This window comes from Chinchilla lanigera, unplaced genomic scaffold (assembly GCF_000276665.1).
Source record: "Chinchilla lanigera isolate Chin_1 unplaced genomic scaffold, ChiLan1.0 scaffold00001, whole genome shotgun sequence".
Lineage (NCBI taxonomy): Eukaryota > Metazoa > Chordata > Mammalia > Rodentia > Chinchillidae > Chinchilla > Chinchilla lanigera.
Genome location: NW_004955402.1, coordinates 42,751,171 through 42,777,456, shown reverse-complemented (window position 1 = coordinate 42,777,456; position 26,286 = coordinate 42,751,171). Strand labels below are relative to the sequence as shown.

At 45.0% G+C, this 26,286-nt stretch overlaps 1 protein-coding gene and 1 pseudogene across 3 annotated transcripts in view; one reads left to right on the top strand and one right to left on the bottom strand.

Annotated features, from left to right (window-relative positions):
- LOC102009783 overlaps window positions 1-26,286 on the bottom strand; it is a 73,031-nt pseudogene that overhangs the window by 20,414 nt on the left and 26,331 nt on the right.
- Alpk2 (alpha-kinase 2) overlaps window positions 1-26,286 on the top strand; it is a 122,752-nt gene that overhangs the window by 94,300 nt on the left and 2,166 nt on the right. For 2 of the 3 annotated variants that reach the window (XM_005372989.2, XM_013511023.1), the window contains 4 exons: window positions 3,802-4,076; window positions 5,966-6,054; window positions 8,229-8,446; window positions 13,713-13,761. In XM_005372989.2, coding sequence (XP_005373046.1) covers window positions 3,802-4,076; window positions 5,966-6,054; window positions 8,229-8,446; window positions 13,713-13,761 — 631 coding nt within the window. The remainder of the gene's footprint in view (window positions 1-3,801; window positions 4,077-5,965; window positions 6,055-8,228; window positions 8,447-13,712; window positions 13,762-26,286) is intronic. The other variant, XM_013511022.1, reaches the window with a different exon arrangement.

The following is a 26,286-nucleotide window of genomic DNA, read 5'->3' as shown; positions in this document are numbered from 1 at the left end:
TTTTTTTTTTTTTTTTTTTCTTTAAGGTTTTATCTCTTGTTAAGTAGACTTTTCTGTTGGGACTTAAAGACAAGGTTGTTAATTATACCGCATGTAACACTGTACAGCACTTTTCCCCTGCCTATATCTAAGCATATAGTCTGAAACAACTTTTGCCTTTAATTGATTACACTTGATTGTGTGGGTATGTGAGGTAATGGGGATCAAAACCAAGACCTGGCATATACGAGGCAAGCACTCTGCCACACCTGCTTCTTATCTGTCTTCAGCTCCACAGTCTTTTTGGCAGTGACATGTTGGGGTGGCATATCTCAGTCCCCCACAGCCTTTTGCTAGCCTCTGTAACAATGTTTGAAGCATCTTTCTCAGTACCCTCTTCCTTTTGGTAACTTCTAGTTCTTCACTTGGTTTTTCTATGTGAAAGTTATGAACCAACCTCTTGTTTTTTTCTGATAATAATGACACCTAGGCATCAGCCTATGCCTGTTTAAAAATAGGATCAGTCTCCTTATCATTTTAACAGCTAATATCATAGGCTACTCATTTTTGTGTGTAATGGGAATTTAATTCAGGGTCTTCATGCTAGGATACTTCCCTAGCCTCTTCGAAAAAAATTTTTTTTTAAATTTTGAGCCGGGATCTTGCTAAGTCGCTAAGTTGCCCAGGCTGAGCTCAAACTTACGGTCTTCCTGCCTCAGCCTCCCAAAGTGCTGGGATTACAGGATGCCCTACCATGTCTTGAAGCTTATGACTTGAAAATATTTTATATGAAGCAAAAATATTTCTGTAAATATTCTATATTAAAAACATAAAGTGGGATTTTTACATGATCCATGATTTATTTCTGCCTTTAAATATTTGGGAAGATGTCAGTTTTCATTGCTTCCACTGCTGAGCAGTGGAACATGTTTTTAAAAGTCTAAACAATCTAGTTTCATCGAACGTCTTCAGTTTCCTTCTTTCAATAAATTATCAGTCTTCGCTGATTATGTCAAATTCAAAATGAAGTATCCTAATTTAATCCATTGTCATCTGAAACCTGCGTATAACCAACTCAATAAACTATAGCTGCTAGAAAACTCAGGAAATAATTGCATTGCTTTTTAGGAGGAAATTCAAACACGAGTTTTATTTTCAATTTCTCTTCAAAAGCTTTTCTTTCTACTTTTTTGATTTTAATTTTTGCCTACCAGTTTCTGATACATATTACATACCCTTCAGTGGCAGTATTATCACCCCCCTAAGGGCAAAAATCTTACTCTTTTGTGTCTAAAGTACAAGCACATGTACTAGTAAAGTATAACTGTATACACATATATGGACACACACATATGTGGACACATACATTCATGGATATATGTACATGTCATATATATGTAATATTAAAATTTCATGGGAGATCAGATAGAAAAGATGCCCTAAAAGATTCCTGGAGGACAATAATGAAAAAAGATTAAGATAATGTTATCATTCTTTAATAAATGGTGCTGGAAAAACTGGCTTTCCACATGTCAAAGACTAAAACTAGACCCATGTCACTCGCCATGCAGTAAACTAAAATTAAAATGGATCAAAGATCTAAATATTAAAACAGTATCACTAAATCTACTGGAAGATAGAATAGATAGAACTCTTGAAGACATAGGTGTAGGCAAAGACTTTATGAACAAAATTCCTGATCCCACAGGAATTATAAAGAATCAACAACTGGGATCTCATCTTATTAAGAAGCTTTTGTACAGCAAGAGAAACCACCAGCAGAGTGAAGAGACAACCCACAAGTGGGAAAAAATTTCCTCAGACAAAGAACTAATATCTAGAATATATAAAGAACTAAAAGAAAAAGACCCCTTAATTTAAAGACCCAGTCCAAAAATTGGCATCTGAAATGAATAGATACTTTGCAGATGAAGAAGTAGAAATACAAATATATGAAAAAATGTTTAATATCACTGGTCATTTGAGAGATGCAAATTAAAACAATGCTGAGGATTTCAACTCACTCCAGAAAGAATGGCTATTATCAAAAAATCAACCAATAACAAGTGCTGGTGGAGGTGTGGGGAAAAAATAACCCTTTTCCACTGTTGGTGGGAGTGTAGACTGGTGCAACCACTGTGGAAATCAGTGTGATTTCTTAAAAACCTACAACTAGAGGTTCCATTTGACTCAGTTATTCACCTTCTTGGTATCTTCCCTCCAAATTAAATCATCATGCCACAGTGATGTATGCATACCCATATTTACTTTTCTTTCTTTTTTGGGGGTGGGTTTGGTTTTTTTCTGGTCCCGGGAACTGAACTCACGACCTTGCACTTGCCAGGCAGGCACTGTGCCACTGAGCTAAATCCCCAGCCCCTGCATACCCATATTTACAGCAGCACAGTTTGTAATAACTAAATCTTGGAGACAACCCAAATGCCCATCAACTGGTAAAAGAAAATATGTTTTTTTTTTATACAATGGAGTACTACTCTGCCATAAAGAAGGATAAACTTGAGACATTTCTAGCTAAATGGATGCACCTTGAGAGCGTACTCTTAAGTGAAATACATAAGACACATATGTTCAAATATTGCATGGTTTTTCTGCTGTGAGAAACTGAAAGTGTAACTAAGGACCAAAATGTATAATAGATATTTGGGAATAGGGAAAGAAGTGTTCAAATGGGAATGGGAACTAGGGAGGGGGTGGGGCAAGGAAGGAAGGGAAAAGACTAAAAGGGAATGGAAGGACACAATGTAAACAAAGCTTTTGTAAATAAGGAAGGGAAGACAGGTTGAAGGGAGGAGAAGGAAAAGGGAAAAAAAAGAAGAATCAAATATATCAAGGTCTAGGGATGTGGTTCAGTGGTAGAACTCTTTCCTTGCATGCACAAAGCCCTGGGTTTGATCCCCAGCAACACACACACACACACACACACACACATACACACACACACACTATATGTCACTTCTAAATACCCAGGATTCATTTCTTGGCCTCATGCCAGACTCAATAGTCTGGGATTCAGCCAAAGCCTTGGAAAGACGTCACCACTTTGGACATGGGTAGTGCTTGATGGTACCCCAGAGATTCATGTAAGTCCAACATACTAATTTTTAGGTAAAAATTAGAAAAGAGCACATAGTTTGCAAAAGAATCAGACTCAACTCTCCTGGCAGCTAAACCACTGCTGGAGTCAACCATGTGGTCAGGAGGAAGGGGAGGCAGGGAGAGGGCAAATCCTTTTCCTTTTTCACTATATGTGTGTGTGTGTGTGTATATATAAATAACATGTACAGATACAAATTCCATATGATGAATGTTATCTTTATGTATATCTAAAAATATACCAATAAAATTAATTTTAAAAAAGTAAAAGGGAACAATATTCAGCCATGAAAAGTATACATTTAAATTGTTTTTAGTGCAGTTACAGAGTTGCACACACACAAAAGATGACCTTATCAGATCAGGTCTGGTCCTTCATCTAATTGCAGCAACCCTCCCTTTGCTTCTAGTTACTCTGCACGGCTTTGCTCTCATTTTTCAGGTCTAATATTTTTCCCAGTGTCCACAGTTCTCCTCTGACTGATCCCCTCTTGCAAGTGACCCATCAGGGCTTTAGACTGATCTTCCCACATCCTAACTTCCTGACCCATCTCTTCCCCTGGCTATGTCTTTGCTGGGCATTAAGTATAGTTTCTCCCCATTAGTTCTGCAGGTCAATCTTGCCCTTGTCCTTATCTGAGGATACCAGCTCACCAAGGATCAGGGCTGAGGAATATTCTGTTCAACCATAGCTGTGCTGTGTTTTAGGATGTGAAGAGATTGAATTCAGTCAGCTCATCTTCAGAGAAGACTTCCTCAGTGACAGCTACTTTGGGGGCCGCTTGCGTGGCCAGATCGCCACGGAGGAGCTGCATTTTGGGGAGGGCGTGCACCGCAAGGCCTTTCGCAGCACAGTGATGCAGGGCCTCATGCCCATCTTCCAGCCTGGACACGCCTGCGTGCTCAAGGTGCATAACGCTATAGCCCACGGGACCAGAAACAATGACGAGCTCGTCCAGAGGAACTACAGGCTTGCCACCCAGGTGGGTCTGTCTGCTCAAAGGCATGCCTGTGGGCGTGAGAGTTACTCACTAACACGAAGTGAAAATCAGACTCAGGATTGAGGAGAGTGTCTCCAAAAGGCTGATTTTCTTCTTTTGGGGTGTGGATTCAGGCCAAATTCTGGGAGGCACTTCTAAATACTCAGGATTCATTCTTGGCCTCATGCCAGACTATTGGGATTCAGCCAAAGCCTTGGAGAGTCCTCACCAGTTGGGACATGGGTAGTGGTCATTTCTCTCCCTGGGAAGCCCCAGGAGGCCCCTCAGGTTTTGAATCTACTTTGATGAAGGATGATATGGAAGGTAGGAGTTCTAAGTGACATTAGATGCCAGGACCCCCAAGGGTTACCAGTGACAGATGAAAACCAGCATTAAATTCTTGAGTATTTTCTTTGATATTTATGGAGGGGGCAGTGCAGTGAGTATACTCAGAAGGGTCAACATGGACCTATTTCCTGCTTTCCTTAGTTTGGTTTAACATTGGCCTTAAACCATGATGAGAGACTGACCCCAGGCTCTAGCTAAGTTTTCACCTCTCTCTATTACTGAGCCACAGAACTTGAGAATAGAGGAAAGGACAGGGTGGGAAGGGATAAGAAGGGAGAGGAAGGGAGGAAAAGGATTTGCCTTCTCCCTGCCTCTCCTTCCTCCTGACCACATGGTTGACTCCAGCAGTGGTTACCTGCTAGGAAAGTTGAGTCTGATTCTTTTGCAAACTATGTGCTCTTTTCTAATTTTTACCTAAAAATTAGTAGGTTGGACTTACACGAATCTCTGGGGTACCATCAAGTACTAGGTTTCCATGATTCTGCAAGGTGTGGGGATGTCAAGTGGGACCATGTGCTGACGAGAGCAGCCCCTTTTCTCTGAGGAAGGATTAGACTCCATTACATTCCTTTCTCCTCTAAATCCAGCCCTCTCTTTTCTTGCACCAAATCTTCTTTCCATCTCAAGTATGATCTGGTCATAAAAAAATCTCTTGGAATCTACACCCCCACCCAGAAAGGCCCCACACAGTAGCAGCTTTCCTTAAACTAAAAATCTTTTCAAGGAGTTTATTGTTTTCTACTCAAGTTATCTTTGAAATAGAATGGAAGTGAGAGACCTTACAGGAAACCAAGGAGGGCTCGATGCTAGTTCTAGGAGTAGTATACGGATATTCCTCCTTTAATACCTACCTGTTAATGACTATTCTGATTAGGATCACAGCACACTGTTTGGATTTATGACCTGCATTCGGAAGGTAAGCAGCAGTGAAGCTTTATGGTGACTTCTACAGTACAGTACTGTAATTTTTGCTCATTGTACTATACAGTACAGTACTGTAGTTTCATGCTGTTATACATTATAGTACTGCATATAAGAGTCATGCCAGTAAAAGAAAAGTCATGAAGTTGGAGTTTTCTTTCACCATTTCTTCACTCTTAATATTGTAATGTGCATAACTGTATATAATTCCTCACTTGGTGACCAGTTAATTCAACCACCTAGTTGCAGGAACGTAACTCGGTCATTAAATGTGGAATGTCTGTAGTCTAGGGGCACCTGAGTCTACAGATTACTTGACCTTGGCCTGGAGAGTCTTCACATCTCAGAGCTCCTCTGCAGTTGACCAACTCTAGGTTGCAATAATTGTGGCTTCAGGAGGTGGAGGTGTACCTCAGTGGTAGAGCATTTGCCTAGCATGCACAATGGCCTGAGTTTAATTCCCCACTATGGCAAAGGGAAAAAAATGTGACTTCAACCAAGGGATGGGCCTTGGGAATCCATTGGCTTGGCTTGACTTATATTGGAAAATCTAAATAGCTTTACTGGGAAATATGCTGAATTCTTCCAATCACTTGGCTTTCCCTTGTATTTGGGTGCTATAGGAATGCTATGTCCAGAATACCGCTAGACACTATGCCAAGATCTATGCTGCTGAAGCACAGCCTCTGGAAGGCTTTGGAGAAGTGCCAGAGTAAGTGTTTTTGTCCTGTCTTGTATTACCAACTCCGACTCGTTGGGACTTAAAAGATCTGGGCTGGGGGAGTGAGAGGGTGGGAAGGACCCCTAGGTGAGCTGTTTGATTCGGTCTGTCTGTAAGCTGCCCAAGGGCTGTGAGGGCTGCTGTCTGGTTTTTGGTCTCCAGAGGCATATAGAGAGGTTCCTGATAAATACTCTATGAATAAATGTCTATGTGGATGGGTAATGAATGGATTAATTCATTCAATAAATGTATCTGCCATGCTACATAGAAAAGTATTTACGTTTATGGAGATTATGTTGTCTAAACAATAAACAAATGCAATCCAGTAAGGGACTGTCCCAGTATAATTAGTCTGATGAAAGTAAGATATGGAGACTTGACAGGAAAGAGTGAACTGGGTGATCAGGAACCCACCTCTCACTTTCAGAGATCCTTCAGAGATGACTTTTATTGGGATCCTTTTAAGTAAAACACAAATCACGAGTGTCAAGATTAACCGAGAGACTTGAAAAGGGTGCAGGCAAGTTGAAGGTAGGCGCTTAAAGGGCTTCAGCAGCATCTCAGAAGAGAGGCCACTGTCTTCAAGATAGATGCGGACATTTTTTCTGTCAAAAAAACCACTTTGCCTTCCTTACAATGGGAGACTTTGTGACCACATGAATGGAGGGGATGCTGTCCTCAGAAGGACACTGGGGCCAGAGTCCATGTTCAGAAAACCTAACTCTCTCTCTCTCTCTCTCTCTCTCTGTGTCACACACACACACACACACACACACACACACACACACACAGAGAGCTGGCCTTGCACATTTCCAGCCTTCTCGGAAAAGCATGCCGTTGAGGCACAGTTGCTCCTAGAGAGAAGGCCCTGAGTTTCTGGACCCCTCTCCCACCCCGTGTTTACTTTCAGACAACGAAGCAGCCAGCAGCAGTTCTCTGCGGGCTGGGATCTGCAAGAGAAAACATTCTGCACTCTGTAGCTTCTGATTTTGAATTCATGAATATCAATGGAGTCACATTGTCTATGCAAACAGTGTCCCACTGGGCAGAGAGACCAGGCTAATTAAGAACCTGAATAATGCCCAGCCCATGCTTCTGTGGTTTCTTCCCCACAAAGGCTGCGGAATTAATAACCCAGACAGAGCGTGAACCATTTTGCTTGATCGAAAATGCCATTGACAAGAGGGGTTCCTCAGAGGGTTCTCTGAATCCTGCAAAAATGAAGCTCAGCAGATGAGAGCTTGGTGGCCAGGCTGATTTTAGGGGTATGGAGCAGAGCCACTGCCCCTAATTTGCCCAGTCCCTCTGGCTGCTACTTGAAATTTCCTTAACCACACACACAGAACTTTCATCCTAAAATCAGAAAGAATACTTCGCGGCCCAGCGTCCTTAACATTTGCTTTTTCTCCCACCTGGAATGTGCTTGCCTTAGATTACCTCACAGCTTTCTCCTCTCTTCCTAAAGGCCTCCACTTGTCTTTTATTGTTAGCAAAGACTTCTCTGACCTCCCTAAACAAAATGGTAGCCCCTTCTGCACCTTGTGCTACTGATCTCTCCTCTGCTTTATATTCCTGCTGAGCAGAGCTCTCAGCACAGGGCATACACTTGCTCATTTCTGTCTCCCTCATTTGAATGGAGGACCCAAGAGAACAAGTGCCTGCCTTCTTTACTGCTGCCTGTGGGAAGTGTGTGAGCCTCGGAGGCCACTGCACGAACACTTGCTGAATGAAAGGAAGATGAGAAGGAAGGGAGGATGCGTGGGTGCAAGGGAGGGTGTATGGACATATGGATGGATTATAGTCATCGGCCACTGGGTTATTAGGATATGACTATAATTAAGACATTCATTTACAAACAATTGGAATTAATCCCAAGGAGGAAGTTCTAACCAACTGTGGAAACAAAACCAGAAATGCATCTTATTAAATAATCACTGGGGGGAATTTTTAGTCTTAGATCTAGTGGATGAGCTGAAGGTGTAGCTCAGTGGTAGGGTGCTTGTGTAAGCACAGACAGGGCCCTAGTTTTAATCACTGGTGTGGCAAAGAAAACCTAATGGAACTCAAGGACCCAGGTATTGATTCTGAGGTGAGGATAGGATGCCCCGCACACTTTTCTTCACATTTGAGAACTTGATATGCACCCGTGCTCTCCTCTTTGCCAGGATCATTCCTATTTTTCTTATCCATCGGCCTGAGAACAACATCCCATATGCAACAGTGGAAGAAGAGCTGATTGGAGAATTTGTGAAGTATTCCATCCGAGATGGGAAAGAAATAAACTTCTTGAGAAGAGAATCAGAGGCTGGTCAGAAATGTTGTACCTTCCAGCACTGGGTATACCAGAAAACCAGTGGCTGCCTCCTGGTCACAGACATGCAGGGTGAGAACAGCTGGTCCTGGGCTGTAGGGATACTGAGGGTCTGAGGTGTTCCTAGCAGCGGGGAGGAAGTGACACAGGGGAAAGAAACTCCCAACTTGCTAGATGTACGGTATGACTTTGTATGCTCTAAAATTGAAGAATGAATTTTAGGAACAATGGAGGTTAAGAGCAGAATATATTTACTGGGGGAAAGAAAACTTCTGTCTGAGAGAGAGACAGAAGAGGTCCCAAGTGGGTTGCCAGACTCTGCCTTTTCTAGGCATTTCATAGAGCAAAACCACGAGGTGAGGAACCACAAGGGGGGGATGGGAAATCACAAGGTGGGACAAAACTGTGGTCAGCCAATAAGATTATGAGTATAATTGCTCAGGTAAAATTGATTAAATAGGATCAATGAAGATGCAAGTCATGTAGCATGTGGACATGAATATAGAACAGGTGCTCTTCCTGTAGGGGGTTGGGCTAGTAGCCCTTCCTGGGTTCCTCAAGGTGATCATACCTATTTAGAATATCAGTCCCTGATGTGTATCCTTAGGAAATACGTGGGTGCATTTGTTTATCTTTGTCTTGAGGTCTGGCCCACAGTGGAGGTGCCTGTCTCCCCCACAGTTGCAAGGCATCTCGTCTTCTGCATTGGCTCCTTGGAGGGCCTGGCCCTATCTGACTGCCTATAATATTTTTATCTAACTTAGCTGCCTATAAAAGAAGGAAAGGAGGAGAGGAGAAGGAGAGGTCTGCTGGATGCCTTAAAGTACCCTTACCTGAGGAAGGTATTACTAATGTCTCATCAGAAACAAGTTTGGCAAAGGAACCTGCGATGACTAGCCAAATACAATAATAAAGTGCATTTTAATAATTATGCCAATAATCTCTTCCCATTATGAAAAATAACCAGGGAGCAGCTCTGTTGCTTTATCCTCAATAGGCACAAACTCAGAAGCACATATGAGAATCCATATGTACCAAAAAAAAATACATATTTCATTCTCAATACATGAAAGGGTTTTTAGAATGCTCTAGGTCTGAAGCTTGCCTGGTGAATTTATAGCATGCTTTTAATGTGCATACAATTTTTCAGTAAAACCATTTCTTGCAGAAAGAGAGATTGTCATAATTAGGGTTCCACCAGGATATTCCTGAGACAAGTGTAATTATCACTTGGTATCTAAGAGGGATTGGTTCCCCAAACGCTTGGATGGCCAAGTTTCTTTTATATAATAATGTAGTATTTGCATGAAATTTATGCAAATCCTTTAAATCATTTGTAGATTGCTTATAATACCTCATACAGCATAAATACCATGTAAAAAGTTGTTACGGTGTATTATATTATTTAAGGGATGATGACAAAATTAATCCATATATGTTCAATAGAGATAAAATTTTCATTAATATTTTGGTCAAATCTGAGGATACAGAACTCACAGTTGGGGAGGGAGGACCAGAGGACCACTGTATTTAAGAACAAATAGCTCTTTTAGGAGGAGGTCCCCGGAAACAGAGGTAGAGGATTCAGGAAGTACAGCTAAGGAAGAGCCGGCAGCCAACCGGGCACATGAGCACATAGCCGGGTCCTGAGCTGGGCAGTGGAGCTTACTCTGCTGGGCCTGTGCCGAGCTCATTTCCTGCAGGCATCCACCATGGAGTGAGGGATCTGGGGTGTCTGCCCCCAGCTTGCAGGAGCACCAGCTTGTGATGGGGGCTTTGACTCCCCCGCACTCGCCACCAGCTGCATGGGCAAGCGAAGGTGGACAAAGCATGAGCAGAAGAGTCCTTGGGCAAAGCAATGCGGTTCACATACAAGGATGCAAAGCTTTGGCGATGGCAAGGTGTGGAAGAGTAAGACTGCCTCACCACTTCTCAGGGGTCAGCCCCTGGGTAAATGACTCTCAGGTCTCTGTGCTTCAGCGCTTTGGGCGTGGGACTGCAGTGAGGATTAAATGAGATGGTAAAAGGCAGCACTGCTACATAATAAAGTATTCCCACTCTGAAGTAATTATAGACATAAGGATTTACAAAAATATACAGAGAAGCCCCCACGGTCCCCTTCACCCAGATATGATAGTTAATCTTGCATAACTATACAGCCCATTATCAAAACCAAGGTCTTGACACTGGTACAGTATAATTAACTGCAATACAGATTACTTAGTTTTCGTATGTACTCACTTTCTTCTATTGAATCTTCATAATAACATTGCAAAGATCGTATTAGATCCCATTTTGCAGATGAGAAAACTGAGAACCAGAGGCAGTGATTTAACTGCTGCCACTTAACTAGTAAGAAAGAGAGGTCCAAGACTCAGAACCACATTTTCTGATGCCGCATTTTGAGCTTTTCCCACTAAACCACAAATTAACAAATTGGCAAAGATTAACTTCCAACCTTTCCAGTGTCTCTGGATGTTAGGAGGGCATAGTATGTGCCATCTTTTTTCTCTTGAGTCCTCAGAGGGCCAAATGGAATATGAACTTCACTGTCCTGCAGGTGGGCTGCTTTGCAAATTTAAGGCAGCCACCTCTGCCCATCCTTGGAAGAGACTTGACCACCATGCTTGTGCACTCAAAGAGCATGGTCTTAACAGACAGTTCTCTACTCAGACTCTGGCTGTGAAACTGTTGCTGTTCCCTCATCTTTTCTCTTTCAGAGTGAATTTGGAATTAAGTATAGTTTCTCTCCTGCAAAACAACACCCCGGAGCTTCATGCACAGCTAGTTTTGCTTCTAGCTACTAGTTAACAACTGTAGAGGTGGAATATTACATTTCTCTGTAAATGACATGTGGTGGTGCAGCATTTCAGAATGGTGTTTATTTACTTTCTTCTGCTGAGAAAATTCTTTTTATTGTCTTTGTCATTCTGGAATGAGATAGCACATCTATTTCCTAAGCACTGTGTTCACTTTTTATAATTGTATTGAGACACTGGAATTAGGATTAAAACAAGCAAACAAACAAGCATAAAATTGAATCATCACTTCCTTGGACTCCTATAAGTTATCCAATTCCTGGGTGCATTGGCTTGTTTATAGGACTGTGGGGAGGCCTGCAGGTTTGTGAAATAAAACCTAGGCTGCGGTTTAGAATTAAGACCTGTACACTGGTAATAAATGCCGCTAGGCTTTCTAAGGCCATAACATTGAAAAAGCCCAAGAGCTCAAATTCTGGACAATGGACTCCTGAAACTGCCAGCTTCCTTCTTTGCATCAGAAACAACCTGTAAATCATCATGACCCTCAGCTCAGTTTGACAGCAGCAGGCCAGAATTTCATTTATTGGCCCCTAGTGATTGTGAATAACCTTGGTTGAATTGGTGACAAATTATTCAATCGAGAGAGAAATTTCTTTTTAAATATTATATTCTCTTTTTCTAAACTGAAAACGACAGCTGGTAATTATGAGAAGCAAGGGAAAGCAGTTCTCCAAGTTCAAGGACCTTTTGCCAAATGACTTTTTAAAAATTGAGCTTCTATGCAGCTTAGAGCTATAAATTTTAAATACAACTTTCCGTGAAACATGATGTCCAAGGAGGGCTTTTAAAATTTGGCATCTTTTTTAAAATGTAGACCTTGTAATAAAAGCTATGTGAAGCATTTCTACATACGTTCAAGTTGTTAGCAGCTTTGAAAGAATGAGATGAATTAGTTACCAACTGTGAAAGAGGCTTTTAAAATGCTCTCCGGCACCCCCGAAGTGCCATGTCTAATTTAGTTCACAGGTGCACTGCAGAAAAGCCGGCTCATTGCTTCTGTCTGACTAACCAGTCTGAATAGCAACATGTCCTGTATTTTTGCCACGCTGCAGGCAGACACTGCTGAATTGAGCGTTAACCCTTCAAGCTTCCCTTCCTTGGGCCTCTGGGATGGAGAACCACAAAATTAGATTGCCTTTAGATCTGATCACCATGGTTGGCTTTGGGGGGATGCTGGTTCCTTCTACCAAACAGATTGGTTGCTAGACTGCCTGATCCTTCTGTGGCCAGATCGCCTGCCAATGGCAGGGACAGCCTTGCTGATAGCCCATGGAGGACCAGAATCAAAAGTGAAAGAGAGGGGAGACAAGTGCTGGCGTAGTGCCCAGCAGGTCAGACACTGGTGGGATAACATTGTGGATGCTGTGTCCTGTGATAAGAGTGGATGGCACAGTGAGGTCCACCGAGACCAGGCAAGTGCCCAGATCCACCACTGCAGGGAGAGAGCAGTGGAATGGATACCTGATTGGAGCGAAGAGATGGTAGAAAGGCCCAGGGGCCTCCATGATCAGGGATCGGAGAGGCGCTCTTCCCTCCTGCTAGTCCCATGATGGATCAAGGATGCGGGTTGCGGCTGGGGATAGAGGGAGCAAGGATGGCTATTTTCTGCTGCAGAAGCTTTGGGAAGCGCTTGTTCTCCTCACCATAGCAGACTGTAGACAGTAGATTATCCATTCTCCTCACATTCCTGGCTCTCTACCTACTCTCCCAACTGGCCCTGCTGGAAAGGCAGGAGTGAAATGACTCTTGTGCTTGGAATTCCACCAGGGACATCTGTGGTGCTCTGCTGAGGCCCTGTGGGAAGCACAGCGGGTGCCTGTTTTTGTTGCTTTGCTTCTGGTACCCTCCCCGCAAGCACAGCTCAATGGATGGAGATAAGGACAAGTGTCAAAGGCTCAGACCATGGGTTCCAAATGTCAGTGTCCCCAGACCACTGGCTAAAAGTCTTATTTATGTCAGGAATTGTTTTCCTAGATCTGAAGCTGGTCTAGAAAACTTCAGCCCTGATGGGAAGCCATCTTCATGAAAATGGGAAATTGCGTATTGGAACTTTGGCTTTGACCTGAGCAGATGTCACCTTGAACTTTCTCACTGTTGACCCTGAACACTGTAGTCCATACCCACTCCTCCTTTTACTGTATAATGATTTCCACTTTCAATGAGGAAGAGGGGACCAGATCTAACCCTGCGGCAGAGCACTTCTGGTGAGACAGCACATGGAAAAGTGACAAGCCTCAGATACATCACAGAGCAGCTGGTTCCCTCCTCTATCCTGGGGGCGGCATATACCAGGCACAGCTTGACTCCCCTGCACTGCCATCAGAGGTCTGTCCTCCGCTGTGTCACCCTTCCCCCGAAGCGGGTGCATGTCAGAGAGGCTGTCAGCTCCAGGATGGAAACAAGGAGGGAAGTGTGTCTGCACAAGAAGGGAGCAGATGACAGGGCTGTCCTCACCCCTTCCCAAAAGTAGACGGATCCCAAATGACTCAAACTCCATCCTTACTCTCTCCCCATAGGTGTAGGAATGAAGTTAACGGACGTTGGCATAGCAACGCTGGCTAAAGGGTGAGTAGGGAGAAACCAAGTGCCTGTCATTTATCCCTGGGCTTCCAAACACCTTCCAGGCAAGCGCCGGTAGGCTGGTGTGGGCAAAGTGGATTTCCTGCCCTCACTGTGGCTGACAAATGTTCTTGGGATGAATTCAATTCACCTCTCTCACTTACATAAAATATTTATGGGCTTGTTCTTGCGAGGAAACACATTTGTTTCCTAACTCTGAAACAAACAAGAACTCTTGCAAGCACACTTCGAAATTATTTGCAGGAGTGCCATGGAGGGGGAAGAATGCCAGCATTATGGGATGTCTTTTAAATAGGGTATTCCATAGTTCCACAGTTAATATCTTCACTATTAAACAGCTTCTTTAAAAATGTTCCTTTTTTTTTGCAATTGGGCACAGTGGATTCAACTTGTATATTTTTAACTTATTTTCCCCCGACACTACTTTAGGTGGCTGACAGACACCTGGGATGATTTTTACAGGAGCTAAGGAATAGCTATGATTGTTACTTGTGCTTGCTGGTGGGTTTGTTTTCCTCCTTAAGTGGAGGGTGTCGCCTTGCTCAGTCGCCAGCCCAGATGAGGCTGTATTCTACTAGGCTATCTTTTTAACAAACTGTCCCTTCTTGCTGCTTTACTTGATCTCCACTGAGGAGACCACAGGCTATTTGTGGTTCTTGGCGAGAATGAATTTCTACTGGACTTGCTGTTGCCTTTGCACCTGACTGCTCTTCCCACATGCTAAGCCAGCCTGCGAGGAGGAGGAAAGAGCCCATAGCCTTGCAGGGCAAGGAGAGGGAAAGAGCCTATAGCCTTGCGGGGCGGGGAGAAGGGGGCCCCTTGCTTTAAAATGTACTTTTTATTGTTGATTGGGTATAGGGAGGTCAACTGATCAGGAGGTGACTGCCGCTGAAGAGGAGGGGGCACATCAAACCAGTGGTTAGGGGGCACGGAAAGAAGCTCCGGGTCGGACAGGCGGCAGAGAAGATGAGGCAAAACATAGCCAGGAGCCGTGGGATGCTGTTTTCTGGAAGAAATGGGCCCAGCAGGGTAAGCAGGCTTAGGATAGGCTAGTTTGAGTTTCCAAGGGGCTGTCCTTGGCTACCGTGCTAGGTAGAGGGTAGTCTGAGTGCGAGAGCCTGATGAAGGCGGTGGGTGTGGGCACTGGATGGGGGTCTGCATAGCGAAGGTGTCCTGAAGCTGTGTCACCTGCCATCTCCAGGAATCCGCTGGCTCTGACAGGGGCAGTCTGTCCAGGGTCAGTGAGGCCCCAGATGTCAGAGCAGCAGAAATACAGAAAATAAAACAGAGTGATGAATACAACCCACTGGCCTGTGACTTGGATGACAGCTCCACAAGCTTTGCAAATATTTCAGATGATGGATGTCAGCAATGCTCTAATAAATATGTTAATTTTTAGCTTTAATGAAGGATGGAAGAAAGTAGAGGGATCCAGACAAGTGAAAAGGGCCCACTCTTTCTTTCAACCTCAGGCTCAGAAGTCAGAATTCTCACTAATTACACAAAGCTCCTAATTGGGCCTTAGAACCAAGATGCAGTTTGGACATCTCCCTCTGATGTGATTGCTTCTGAAAAAGCTGCTCAGAATAATAAAATGTAATGTTGGACTTATCTCCCATATTCCTCCCCCAGTGGTGTCCCGAGCCCCAGTTGTCACAGGCTGTGGGGGATGCGGCCAGGCCTGGGCTTGTGATGGGAGCGTATCGGGTGGGAGGATGATACAGGAGGAGAGCAGGGGCTCTACAAAGGCTTCATTCGAATCTGGGCCAGGCCATGGACTGCCACTTCTTCAGGTGGTAGCCTTGCTTCTGGGCATCATATGTATTTGTCTGTCTTACCTGATGATGGGTGTGACTATGCGCCATTTCCCCATGACAGAAGTCTTATGTGCTGATGGTCTTGCATCCCATCCATTTCAACATTTGTCCTGGATGGAGTCCCACTTAGAAGCATAACCATTTAGAAGACAAATTATGAAAGCCTCTGAACCCCAAGAGCATTTCCCAAAGGGAGCCTTTCTTTGCAGACTCACTGCTCTTCTCTGCAGGACATGACAAATTCAGGCATCAGCTAGGTCGGGTTTGAGTCTGGCTTCCCATCATAGCTGCTTTGTGGGCACACAACTTCATGTGCTGGAAGCCACTCAGCTATAGAATGGGGACACTCAGCCTTGCCTGCGGACAGGTACACCTTGAAGCTTGGTGTGAGTGACATAAATACTATTTTGTTGTTGTTGTTTTTTATTTTTGAGACAAGTTCTCGCTATGTAGTTCAGGCTGACCTTGAACTCACACTGTAACCCATCCTGGCCTTGAGTTTTTGCCCAATCTCCTGCCTCAGCCTCCCAAGCGCTGGGATTACAGGTGTGTGCCACCATACCCAATTGCTATAAACAATATTTCTCTTTCCCCTCTCATGCCTCAGCCTGACACCTGAACAGGCAAATTTCATGCCATTATTTGCAACAAATTTCTCCCAAAATAAAGCAGAAACCTACCCAAGTAGCTCCAAAAGTTAAGATGGACTTAAGACTGATTTAAGACGTCTTTTAAAAGCGTATCACCAGCTTCCAGGAACCCAGACCATCTGTGGGCTTCCCATGGCATTTTTTTCCCTCCTAATTTAAAAAGAAATCCAATCCCTCGGTTGTGTTCTCAGCTTTAATGTGACTTATCTGGCCTGGGACAGCTGCCCAAGACCCATTAGAAGAGTGGATGGCAGAGCCCAGGGTGAAATGCGGCCTGTGAGTGTTAACACTTTCCCACCCAAGGAGAGAGGTGGGGGAGGGGAGGGGAGGGGCGCCAAGGGGGTTCCGCTGTTTGGGGGCTTTTAAAGGAACACTAAATCATCCTGTCCATTTTTTAAAAAGTTTTCTTTAAAAATTGAAAGAAAAGTAACAATTTTTAAAGCCACAGATTTTTTTTCCCCAAAAAATAACTATCTTAGAAGCTTATTTTGAAAATCTGATGGAAACTTCTTCCATGGGAGAGGAAGGGATAGTTGAATGGCCCCTTCACAGGTTCCTCGGAACCCCTGTGCTTGGAATAAAATCCAACCGGGACGGTCACAGGTGAGAGGGACAGGGCCAGTGCTGCTATAGGAAGGACCTGGAAGGACTCACTACCTGAAGGAGCGAGCACCAGGTGGCCGAGCATCCTAACGTGAGAGCCAGATTCCCAGGGATAGGACGCGAGACTGGCCGGAACATACTCTCCGGTGAAAGCCAGAGCTTCAGGGCAGAGCAAAAGCAATGGTAACAGACTTGGAAAGCATTCAAGCTCAGAGGCCTTCTGCAGCCAGGATGAGAAATGCTCGGGAGGCATGTGAAGTAACCACGGGAAGAAAGAGAGGAGACTAGCAGACATGGGGGACTTCCAGAGAGTCGAGGAGATGAATAGGGACAGATTAAACATGGTCTTCCAAGCCAAGTTCATTCAAGTTAGAAGACGGAGCTGCGAGTTCTAAAGAAGGTTGGTGCCTGGCCCGGCTCAGCTGTGGAAAAGGCACCCTTAAAAGGTGTCATTTAAAGAAAATATTCCCCATCTCTCATTCTGTACCATGTATTTAGCTGACACCCCCATATACAGAGCCTGTCTTGTTCTTGTCTTTAATGAAGTCAAAGGTTGACTCTCAGAAAATAGAGAACTATCATAATTTATTCATTTCAATTCAACTTCCCTTGGTAGTACCACCCCTGGAAACAGAAGTATTCCTGTGTCCCCTGGAGTCAGTGATAGAATGATGTCTGCAAGTGTGCTACCTATGCCTCAAAACTTTTATCTCTGGCAATGTGGAGTACAAAATTTCCAAGTAAGAGTGTGGCAAATAGGACTGTTTTGACATTCAAGAATCCATTTTCCAGGTAGATCCAAGATACTCACTAGAGCTTTGAACACATTTCTTTTTCCTATTTGTTTGTTTATTTATTTTTGATACTGGAATTGCACTTGGGGCCTTCACACTGAGCTATATCCTCAGCTCATTTTATTTTTATTTTTGAAACAGGATCTCACTAAGTCTTTGAGTTGGCCAGGCTGGACTTGAACTTGAGATCCTCCTGCCTCAGTCTCCCAGAGTGCTGGGATTACAGTACAGGCATATACTACCAGCCTGCCCTGAACACATTTCTGATTTGAAACTATTCAGCCACATAGAGTTCTCTGAGGAAGACAAGGCAAAATTCCTACTGTAACTGGAGATTTGGAAGTTTAACCTGATCAACCCAAAGCAATCTGAAGCAACGGGGAGCAGACCCACACATGTCCTGGGGACCCTGCAAATAACTAACGTGCCCCTCTCCAGCCCTTCCTGGGGAGGAGGCGGGATTATGATTCAGCCACCAGAGGGCAGCAGAGCCAATACTTTGCCCTCTGTAGTCTCCAATAACGAAAACAAAAACAAAAACAAAAACCAGTTGTTAGATTGAAGTAAGACAAAGAGAAGTACGTGAGCACTTTTCTTCTCAGTCAGCAACAGTAGGCTGAAATAAGGCGGTTATGAACAGACCCAAAGGACCCTCAGTGTGACAGTGAGGTTTATGGATGTGGGGCAGGTGTCAGGTATCACAGTATGGGAAGCCCATTCAGGGGACCCTGGATGGGACAATGAGGGGCTTATTCCCTGCAGAGGGGCAAAGGTGAGGTGACAAGGACCCACACACCCCGGGGACAGTGGCTTTGAGAAGGCAGGCTCTGCTGGCATCTGCCTGCCCAGCCCCGGTCTCTAAGCCACATCAGAGAAAGAAGTTTAAAGCAGACATTCGCCTTCAGCCATCCTGAATTCCAGAGAAGACTGTCCTTGGGGACAGCAGCAGCCACTGTGGAGCCCTCACGTGTCCACAGCCAGTGGAGGCAACAAGGCCACCCAGATGTTCAACCCAGCCCACGGCCCGGATGCCAGGAGGGGAAGGGCCAAAACCACCTTGGAGATGGGAAGAAAGGGAATCTCGTCGACAAGGTCACACTCCTGGAAAGGCTGATGTGTGTGAGGGGCAATGCCAGGCAAACTATTTAAAGCAAAACATGAATCTGTCAGCAGGGGTGGAACAAAGGGACCTTGGAACAGGATTTCCCGGCATCTTTGGAATGCGTCTCAGATCAGGACCTGTGCAGCTGTGGGGCACCAAATAGTTTTGCTCCCTCAAGGTCAGGCCTGCAGTGACCAGTCATCCCGTGTACCTGCTCTCCCAGACTGCACCAGAGTCAGCTGCCCTGGAAGGAGGACTGCGGCCTGTTTCAATCTGACCGAGCCATGCTGTCTAGAGCTGCTTCAGATGATTTATGTGGCCAGGCTTTGCCAGTGAGTAAGTCTGGAAGCCCACAAGGGAAGAGGGACCGCACATGTGTGTGCATGTGTGCATACATGTGTGCGTGTGTGTTTGTGTGTGTCTAAAGGGAGCCAGACACCTTCTGAAGGCAGAAGGGAAGCAGCCTACAGAGAGGAAACAAGGGACCAACTTTCATGACGTTCTGGAGAAGCAGACAGCTCCCTGAGGGTGCCAGAGCTTGTTAATGAGAAAGGCCTGCCGTTAGCGCTGTCCAGCCCACATCACACTGGAAAGGAGGCCCCGCCTCCCCCGCCCCTAACGCCGGCAGTTGGCCAGTGCTCTTCTGCCCGGTGACATCTCCCAGTGTGTGCCTGGCAAGAATGCTGATGCACTTCTCCCTCACCCTCCCTGCCTGTGGCCCCACATGGGCTCCCAGCTGCAGAGAAAATATGGGTGGGCCTTTGTGGGCCAGCGCCATGGGGCTTGGGACAGTGGCAAATCTCAGACTGCTTATCTGAGAGGTGTCTTCCCTCCAGGGTTCCTTCCTCAGCTATTTACCCTCAGCTCTGGTTTCACCCTCAGATAAGGAGGAGATTGTGTGCTTCTTGCCTATTCACGGGGCAGGACACATGTCACCTAATAATGAGTGAATGACTGCCTCCCCCAGGGCCCCTCTCTGCTCTCTTTCCGAGGTCTCCCATCACAGAGACCCTTCTGATGCACAGGTGCTTTCAGAAGCAGGGCGAAGAGGAATTAATTCTGCAGGCATGTAGGGTTCTGGAATACTCTCACCAGCAGCCAGGACAAGAGCACCCTCCTTTCTCTTTTGCAGAGGGAAGGAACTTACAGTGTTCTGCTTTTTTCCAGTTGGGGTGGGTGTCAGAGAAGACAGTGCCAGGATGGTTTCCATGGAGACAGCCCAGGCTGTTGCTTAGACATAGGCCGAGGGAGGAGCTACAGGGGTGGATGATCAGGTCAGAGAGTGGGCAGGAGCCAGAGAGAGGGAGCCTGTAAGCGGCAGAAAAGGGCTGAGTTTTGTTCTAGAATGACAGAATATTCCATTCCAGGACTTGCTTGGCTATGATCTGACTTACACGCTGGGTGCAGGAAGCAAGGGTTAACCACTAAGGGGCCACTTTGATCGGGCTGGGAGGGAGGCAGTGGCCAGAACCGGGTGCTCTGGAGTCGCCAGACTGATTGCCGCAGGTCAGTTGTGCAAACAGAAGGTCACCCTGTGGAAACCTCTGAAACACATGGATGAGGGTCCCCTGAAATTCTCAGGGATTTTACAGAAATAATTTTCATGGTGACTATGAAAATAAGATTTCCATTGTCTATTAACTTTGGGGATCCCTGTGTTGAATACTTTGGAAGGTTCTTTAGGGTAAAATTTCATAGGTTTTTGAAGAGTTAATGGGCAGGGAGAGACATAACATGACATTTCTCACAGAGGTGATACCACAAAATATTTTTGCAAAGCATCGTGTGGAACCCTTGCTCCTAGAGTCATATTTTAGGAAGTGGCCATTTGCAGGCAAAAATGGCTATGAAGCAGAAGTCACTTCACAAGTGTCCTCTGACCGTGTCTGTTGCTCAAAACACATCTCTGAACCTGTGCTTGAGTCACTCCCTCTGCCAGATGAGCCCTCACCATCTTTTCACTGTGAGACATGTGAGAAGCTGCACCTTCTGAGAGTCCACTGCACTCTACAGAATCCTGTCATCGCTAGTTGATGTGTCTGTCTGCCCTCTGCCCGGCAAAATGGCTGCTTCTGGAAATGAGCCATGTCGCTCAGCAATCCCTTTTGGTTTCCCTACAGTGTCTGGCATAGAGCTGATGCCCATTGAGTGAGGGAATGAATCAACAAATAGGAAGAAATGAAGGGCACTGATGAAATTTCAGGAATTACCAGATGTTTCCAGAGTAGGAGGTTCCCTATCTCCCTTATTGTACATGTAGGTGACAGTCACAATGCACAAGCCCAGCCCTGGCTTTATTGTACATACACACCTACACACAACATGTTGGCTTTCTGCTACAGTAACAAAATAACTAAGAAAATCAACTTAAAAAGGGGAAAAGCTTTTCCGGCTCACAGCTTTGGAGGCTTTAGTCCATGGCTGGTTGGCCTCATTGCTTCGGGGCCCGTGGCCGGGGCCTAGGCCCAATGTCAGTACACTGTGGAGCACATCGTGGAAGAAAATCCTTACCTCATGGAAGCTAGGAAGCAAAGAGAGACAGGAAGGGTGTGCACTCCCTCAGTGACCTAGCTTCTTCCCACCAGGCTCCACCTCTTAAAGGATCCATCCCTTTCCTATAGTGCCATGGGCCGTGGGACAAGCCTTTAGCACATGGGCCTTTGGGAGACATTTCAGATCTAAGTGACAGTGTACATGTGTGTACACACAGACACACATACAACACACACACACACACACACACACACACACACACCAAAGAAGGGCTTTTAGTTCCTAATCTGTGTTCTCAAATGGAATTCCTTTCCCTTATAATCATTTCTTATAAATGAAAAATTTCTTCACTGAGTATATCAAACTAAAACCGATTTAAATAAGTCTGGTCTGCGTCTAAAAGGGTTACCAATATGTGGGCACATTTCTCTATAGGTTTTTCTTGCCTCACCTAGATTTCTTCAAGCGAATCCTGCCCAAAATCCTTAATTTCTTCAACACAGCCAGAACTGGACATTCCTGCAGCTTTGCTCTACCCACCGTCTCTGTAGCTGTGTTTGGAGGGAATCATTTGCCCAGGGAAGCTGGGAGCAAGCAAGCTGACCAAGGGCTGGCTATGTTGTCAGATGGTGCCATCTGTGTGTCTGAGAGTCTGTGCCATCCCTTATCAAGATGAGAGGAGAGAGGAATCATTTCAAAGTAAGAAACTGACCTCAAATAGTTTTATACACAGGTGAATGTCAGATCTTTGCTGAGTGAGGGCAGGATTGTGGAAAGATAGTTTTCTAGCTTCTCCCTAAATATGATTTTATCAGAAGCTTTAGGAAAAGCTAATTTAAATATAAATTTAATCCTGATTTAAATATAAAGAGCTTGCCAAAGTCCAATGAGGATATGTTGAGTAGTTTATGTCCTAGCCTCCTGGGTCAGTTGGGTCTTGTTAGAAATGAAGAACTTTAGACTCCAGCCTGGACCTACTGAGTCCAGATTTCAATTTTAGCAAGAGGCTTAGACAATTCATATGCACCACTCCCATCCAGGGAGAAAGATTTTTGGAAAAAGACTTCATTGAGTGGTGTTCAATGGAATACATTTACTGTTCCGCTTCTGGAGACAGTGAGAGGATGGCTATACATAAAGTGATGGGCTGGAAAATTATGCTAATGGAGATTAAAGATAAAAAGATCCAGTTAGTGAAACTCAGAAGAGCTAAGGCTTCTAACAATGCAAATGTGCAGAAAAAAGCTTCGTGTACAAGGTTCTTTATTCTAGTGTTTAAATTCTTAGGACTGACATAAAATTATCACAAATTTAGAAGCTTAAAATAATAGGAATTTATTGTCTCAATTATGGAGGCTAAAATGCGAAATCAGTCTTGGCAGGATTGGTTTCTCCTCTGATGATTGCCTGCATTCCTTGCTGTTCCTTGGCTTATGGATGTGTCATTTCAATCTTCACCTCAGACATCACATGATATTTTCCTTGTGTCTGTGTCTTTGCTCTTCTTATACAAACACCAGTAATATCGGGCTAAGGGGCCACCCCACTCCAATATGAGCTCATCCTAAGTAACTATATCGGCAGTGGCATTATTTCTAAATAAAAGCACACTCTGAGCTTCTGAGAAGGATATGCCTTTTGAGGGGATGTACTCAACTCTACATCTATCCAACAAGAAAGCAGAGGTGAGTTTCTGTGTTGGTGATCATGTAGCAGAGATGTCGGGAATCCAGTTTTGTGGTCACCTCCAGTCCTGAGGTCAGCAGATAGCATGTGTTGCAGGCAAAGTGGGTCACAGCAGGAGGATTGTTTTTCCCATTGCATGCATAGATAAAAGTTTGGTGAAACTGGACTTACATCCTTTGAGTGAATCTAAGGTTAATTGTTCTAGAAACATAAGGATATTGTTCTATTTTTCTTCCCAGGCAAAGCCAAAGGCCATAACAGTGACTGCCAGTTTGAGAGAACAATAGGTCAAAGTGGAAACTCAACATCTCGGCTGAGACAGAGACCAAACTAAGAAAGGAGAAAGACTTAATTCTGTAGATTCTGGGTAGCAAAAAGGAAAAAGTGCATTTCAGAAAGCAGGGGGAGGGAAGTTCAATATTGCCTGAAAGGCCAAACCAAAGGTCCAGCATTTGATAGGGAATGCTCTCATTTGGATATGGTTTGGTTGTGTCCCAGAGGTTCAAGAGCTATGTGCTTGGTCCCCACTGTGATGTTTAGGGGTCATGGAGCCTTTTAGGGGTGGGGTGTAGTGGGAGGTAAGTAGGTCAGAAGGTTTGGCCCTATGGATGGATTGATGCTGTTCTCCTGGCATGAGTGAGTTCTCATGAGAGCACATTGTTACAAAGAGATCAACCCACTTGCATGGTCCCTTCTGCACCAAGGTATTTCCTTCTCCACTTCTTTACTGTGTTGTGTGCAGCCAGGGGACCTACCAGGATGCTGATGCCATGGTGTTTGGACCTTCTTTGTGAAGTATCCAGCCTCAGATATTTTGGGTGAATAGAGAGGAGGGAAGTTTAGAAATGTGAAGTTTAGAAATGCAAATTCTCTGGACCCAGAAAAGTTACTCTGTGGAAGGGGCTCATATCTACTCTTTTGTTGCTTGAGGAAAAGCCTCTCCTGGCACATAAGAGTGTCCTGGGACAGATCACAGCCTGTGGAGAGAAGAAGTGTACATATGCCCCTAGTTCCAAGAAGTGGCTCTAGTCCTCGGGGAGATGCAAGCAAAAGGTTGGAGAGATTTCCTCTCGCGCTGCAGAGCGGCCCTGCAGGATTCTGAGAGTGTATTCCAGGTGAGGCTTGCAAGGGCTTGGGGTGAGAAAGGGCCTCCCTGATTGTGAAAAGCTGCTTTTGCTCTAGGGCCTCACCATGCCCATGCTCAGACATCTAAGTCAACCCAGCCCATGTTCCTGCTGCCTATCACTGGCTTTTCTGAAAGGATCTAAGCAAAAGGTTAAGTGAGGGAAAGCAAGTTGTCAGATTCCTAGAAGAATTCTGGGTTCCCAGGGGCTACCTAGAAGTCATGATCCTATAAGCAAACCTTTCTTTTCCATTCCAGAGGTGGAACCATTAGATAAGGATGTGCTTGTTATGCAGCATTAACACTTAGCTGCAAGGCAGTGCTTAAGGGCACAGCAGCAGCTTTTCTAGGAGATCACAGTGTGAGTTATTTTTCTCTGCAGAGATGATATGTTGTCTGAAAGTTTGAAAACCTTCACAATAGTCTTGACATAGATGACCAAGAGTTGTTTCCCATATGGTTAAACTGGGATGCTACCTCTGTCCATGATATTTCCAGTTTATGTGAGATGCTCAGGAATTGGTGTGAGGTAAGGGAGGCCTTCCCCGAGCAGTAGGGACAAGGCTTTCCACTATGTCTGACAAATGCAGGGGCAGCTGGCTTTGTGTCCCCTCACAGAATGCTCAGACGTGAAGGAAACACAGACAGACCGGCATTTTGATCTTTTCTGAGGTCTCCTGCAGAGGAAGATAGAGATGTAAAAATGACACACTTAGCAGAGGAATTTTCCCTAGCTTGCTAGATTTAACTCCTTTCTTTGGTTGCCTTTTTCTTTAACAAATGAGTTTGGCTTTTATAATGCAGGTCACTTTTCACAAGGAAATTGACTGTGTGATCCCAGGGGCAGAGCAGCTCCCTCACTGGGTGGAGAAGAGGGCAGCCTGGCTTTGCAGCAAGCGTGGAATTGCAGGCTTATGCTGTAGCTTCAGAGAGGACAGAAAGCTTTCATGCCCTTAAGAGTTCAATACCCAGTATGGGTTGCATAGGAAAAGACCACAGTCCCATGCCCCACTCATTCCAGCCATACTTACACATTTGGTTTCCACCAGCAAATGAAGGAGTCCTGATTTCTTGAATTACCTTAGGTAGCATCTGCCTCATGCCAATATTGCAGACTTCCTTTTGCCAATTCATGCTGTTCCTATTAGTAGAAGCAGCCTGAACTCTCTCGCACTCAGTAGGGCTAGTCTCAGGGTATGTGGTCCATGCACTGGCATGGGGCTCCCCGTTTGGAGGGATCTTGTGTTTGGTTTAATGCTCTGCTGTTTTGTCTTGAAATTCTTAATAATTTTTGAACGAGGAGTTCATCTTCTTTTTTATTGAGCCCTGCAAATTGTCTGTAGCCCTATGTGCCAGGCACACTCCTCCCTCTCCATTACTCAGAAAATCCCTCATCCTCCGGTCTCAGCTTCAACGTCCCTTCCACAGGGAGAACCCATCAGCTGCACCATTATAAGCTGGTAATGATAATAATAACATGGCCAATAGCAATTGAATCTTTACTATGTGTCATGTACTAAGCCAGGCAGTTCATGCATATTTTCTCATTTTATCCTCTCACAAACACCTTGGGGCAGGTATTAGCATCCTTCCCATTTGGGAGGAGAGAAAACCAACAGCAGCTTAGATAGGCTTATTATCCAGGCTCACTAAGCCCGCTGTAGCGCTTTACCTGCATCGCGGGTCGCTGTAATGATCTGAAATCTGTCTTCTTCCCTAGACAGCAAGGGCAAGGGGTCAATGTCCTATTTGTGCTCTTCTGTACCTGTGGCTCACAGTGGTTGTCTAGGTAGTCTGTAAGGAGTGCTTGGCTAGGTACTCCTGTGTGTCTAAATTTCCAAAGGCAACACTGACACGGGCCAACCCAAGAAGACAACATTGAAAGAACACTTTGAACAACAACAAACACAGAAAACACCTCAGAGTTGTTTTAGAGCCTCCTCTGTGTGTTGGGCTTCACTGGGTTAGCTGTCTGGGGCATGAGGATGAGGCCAGAGTGTGGGCCTCTGCAGCACCAGAGGTACAGGTGCCCCCAGCTCCTGAGCTCACAGCGTCAGCCTGCAAGTGTGAGTGGGCTGTGGAGAAGAGGACACACCTACCCTTTGGGTTGTGACTTCGTTGAGGAGGCCAGGAAAGGCTTCCACAAGGACTGAGGACCAATGGGACTTAAGGACAGAGGGAGGCAGGGATCCCACGTGCAGGGAACACTCTGGGCACAGACTCTGAAAAGGGGTGAGCACGA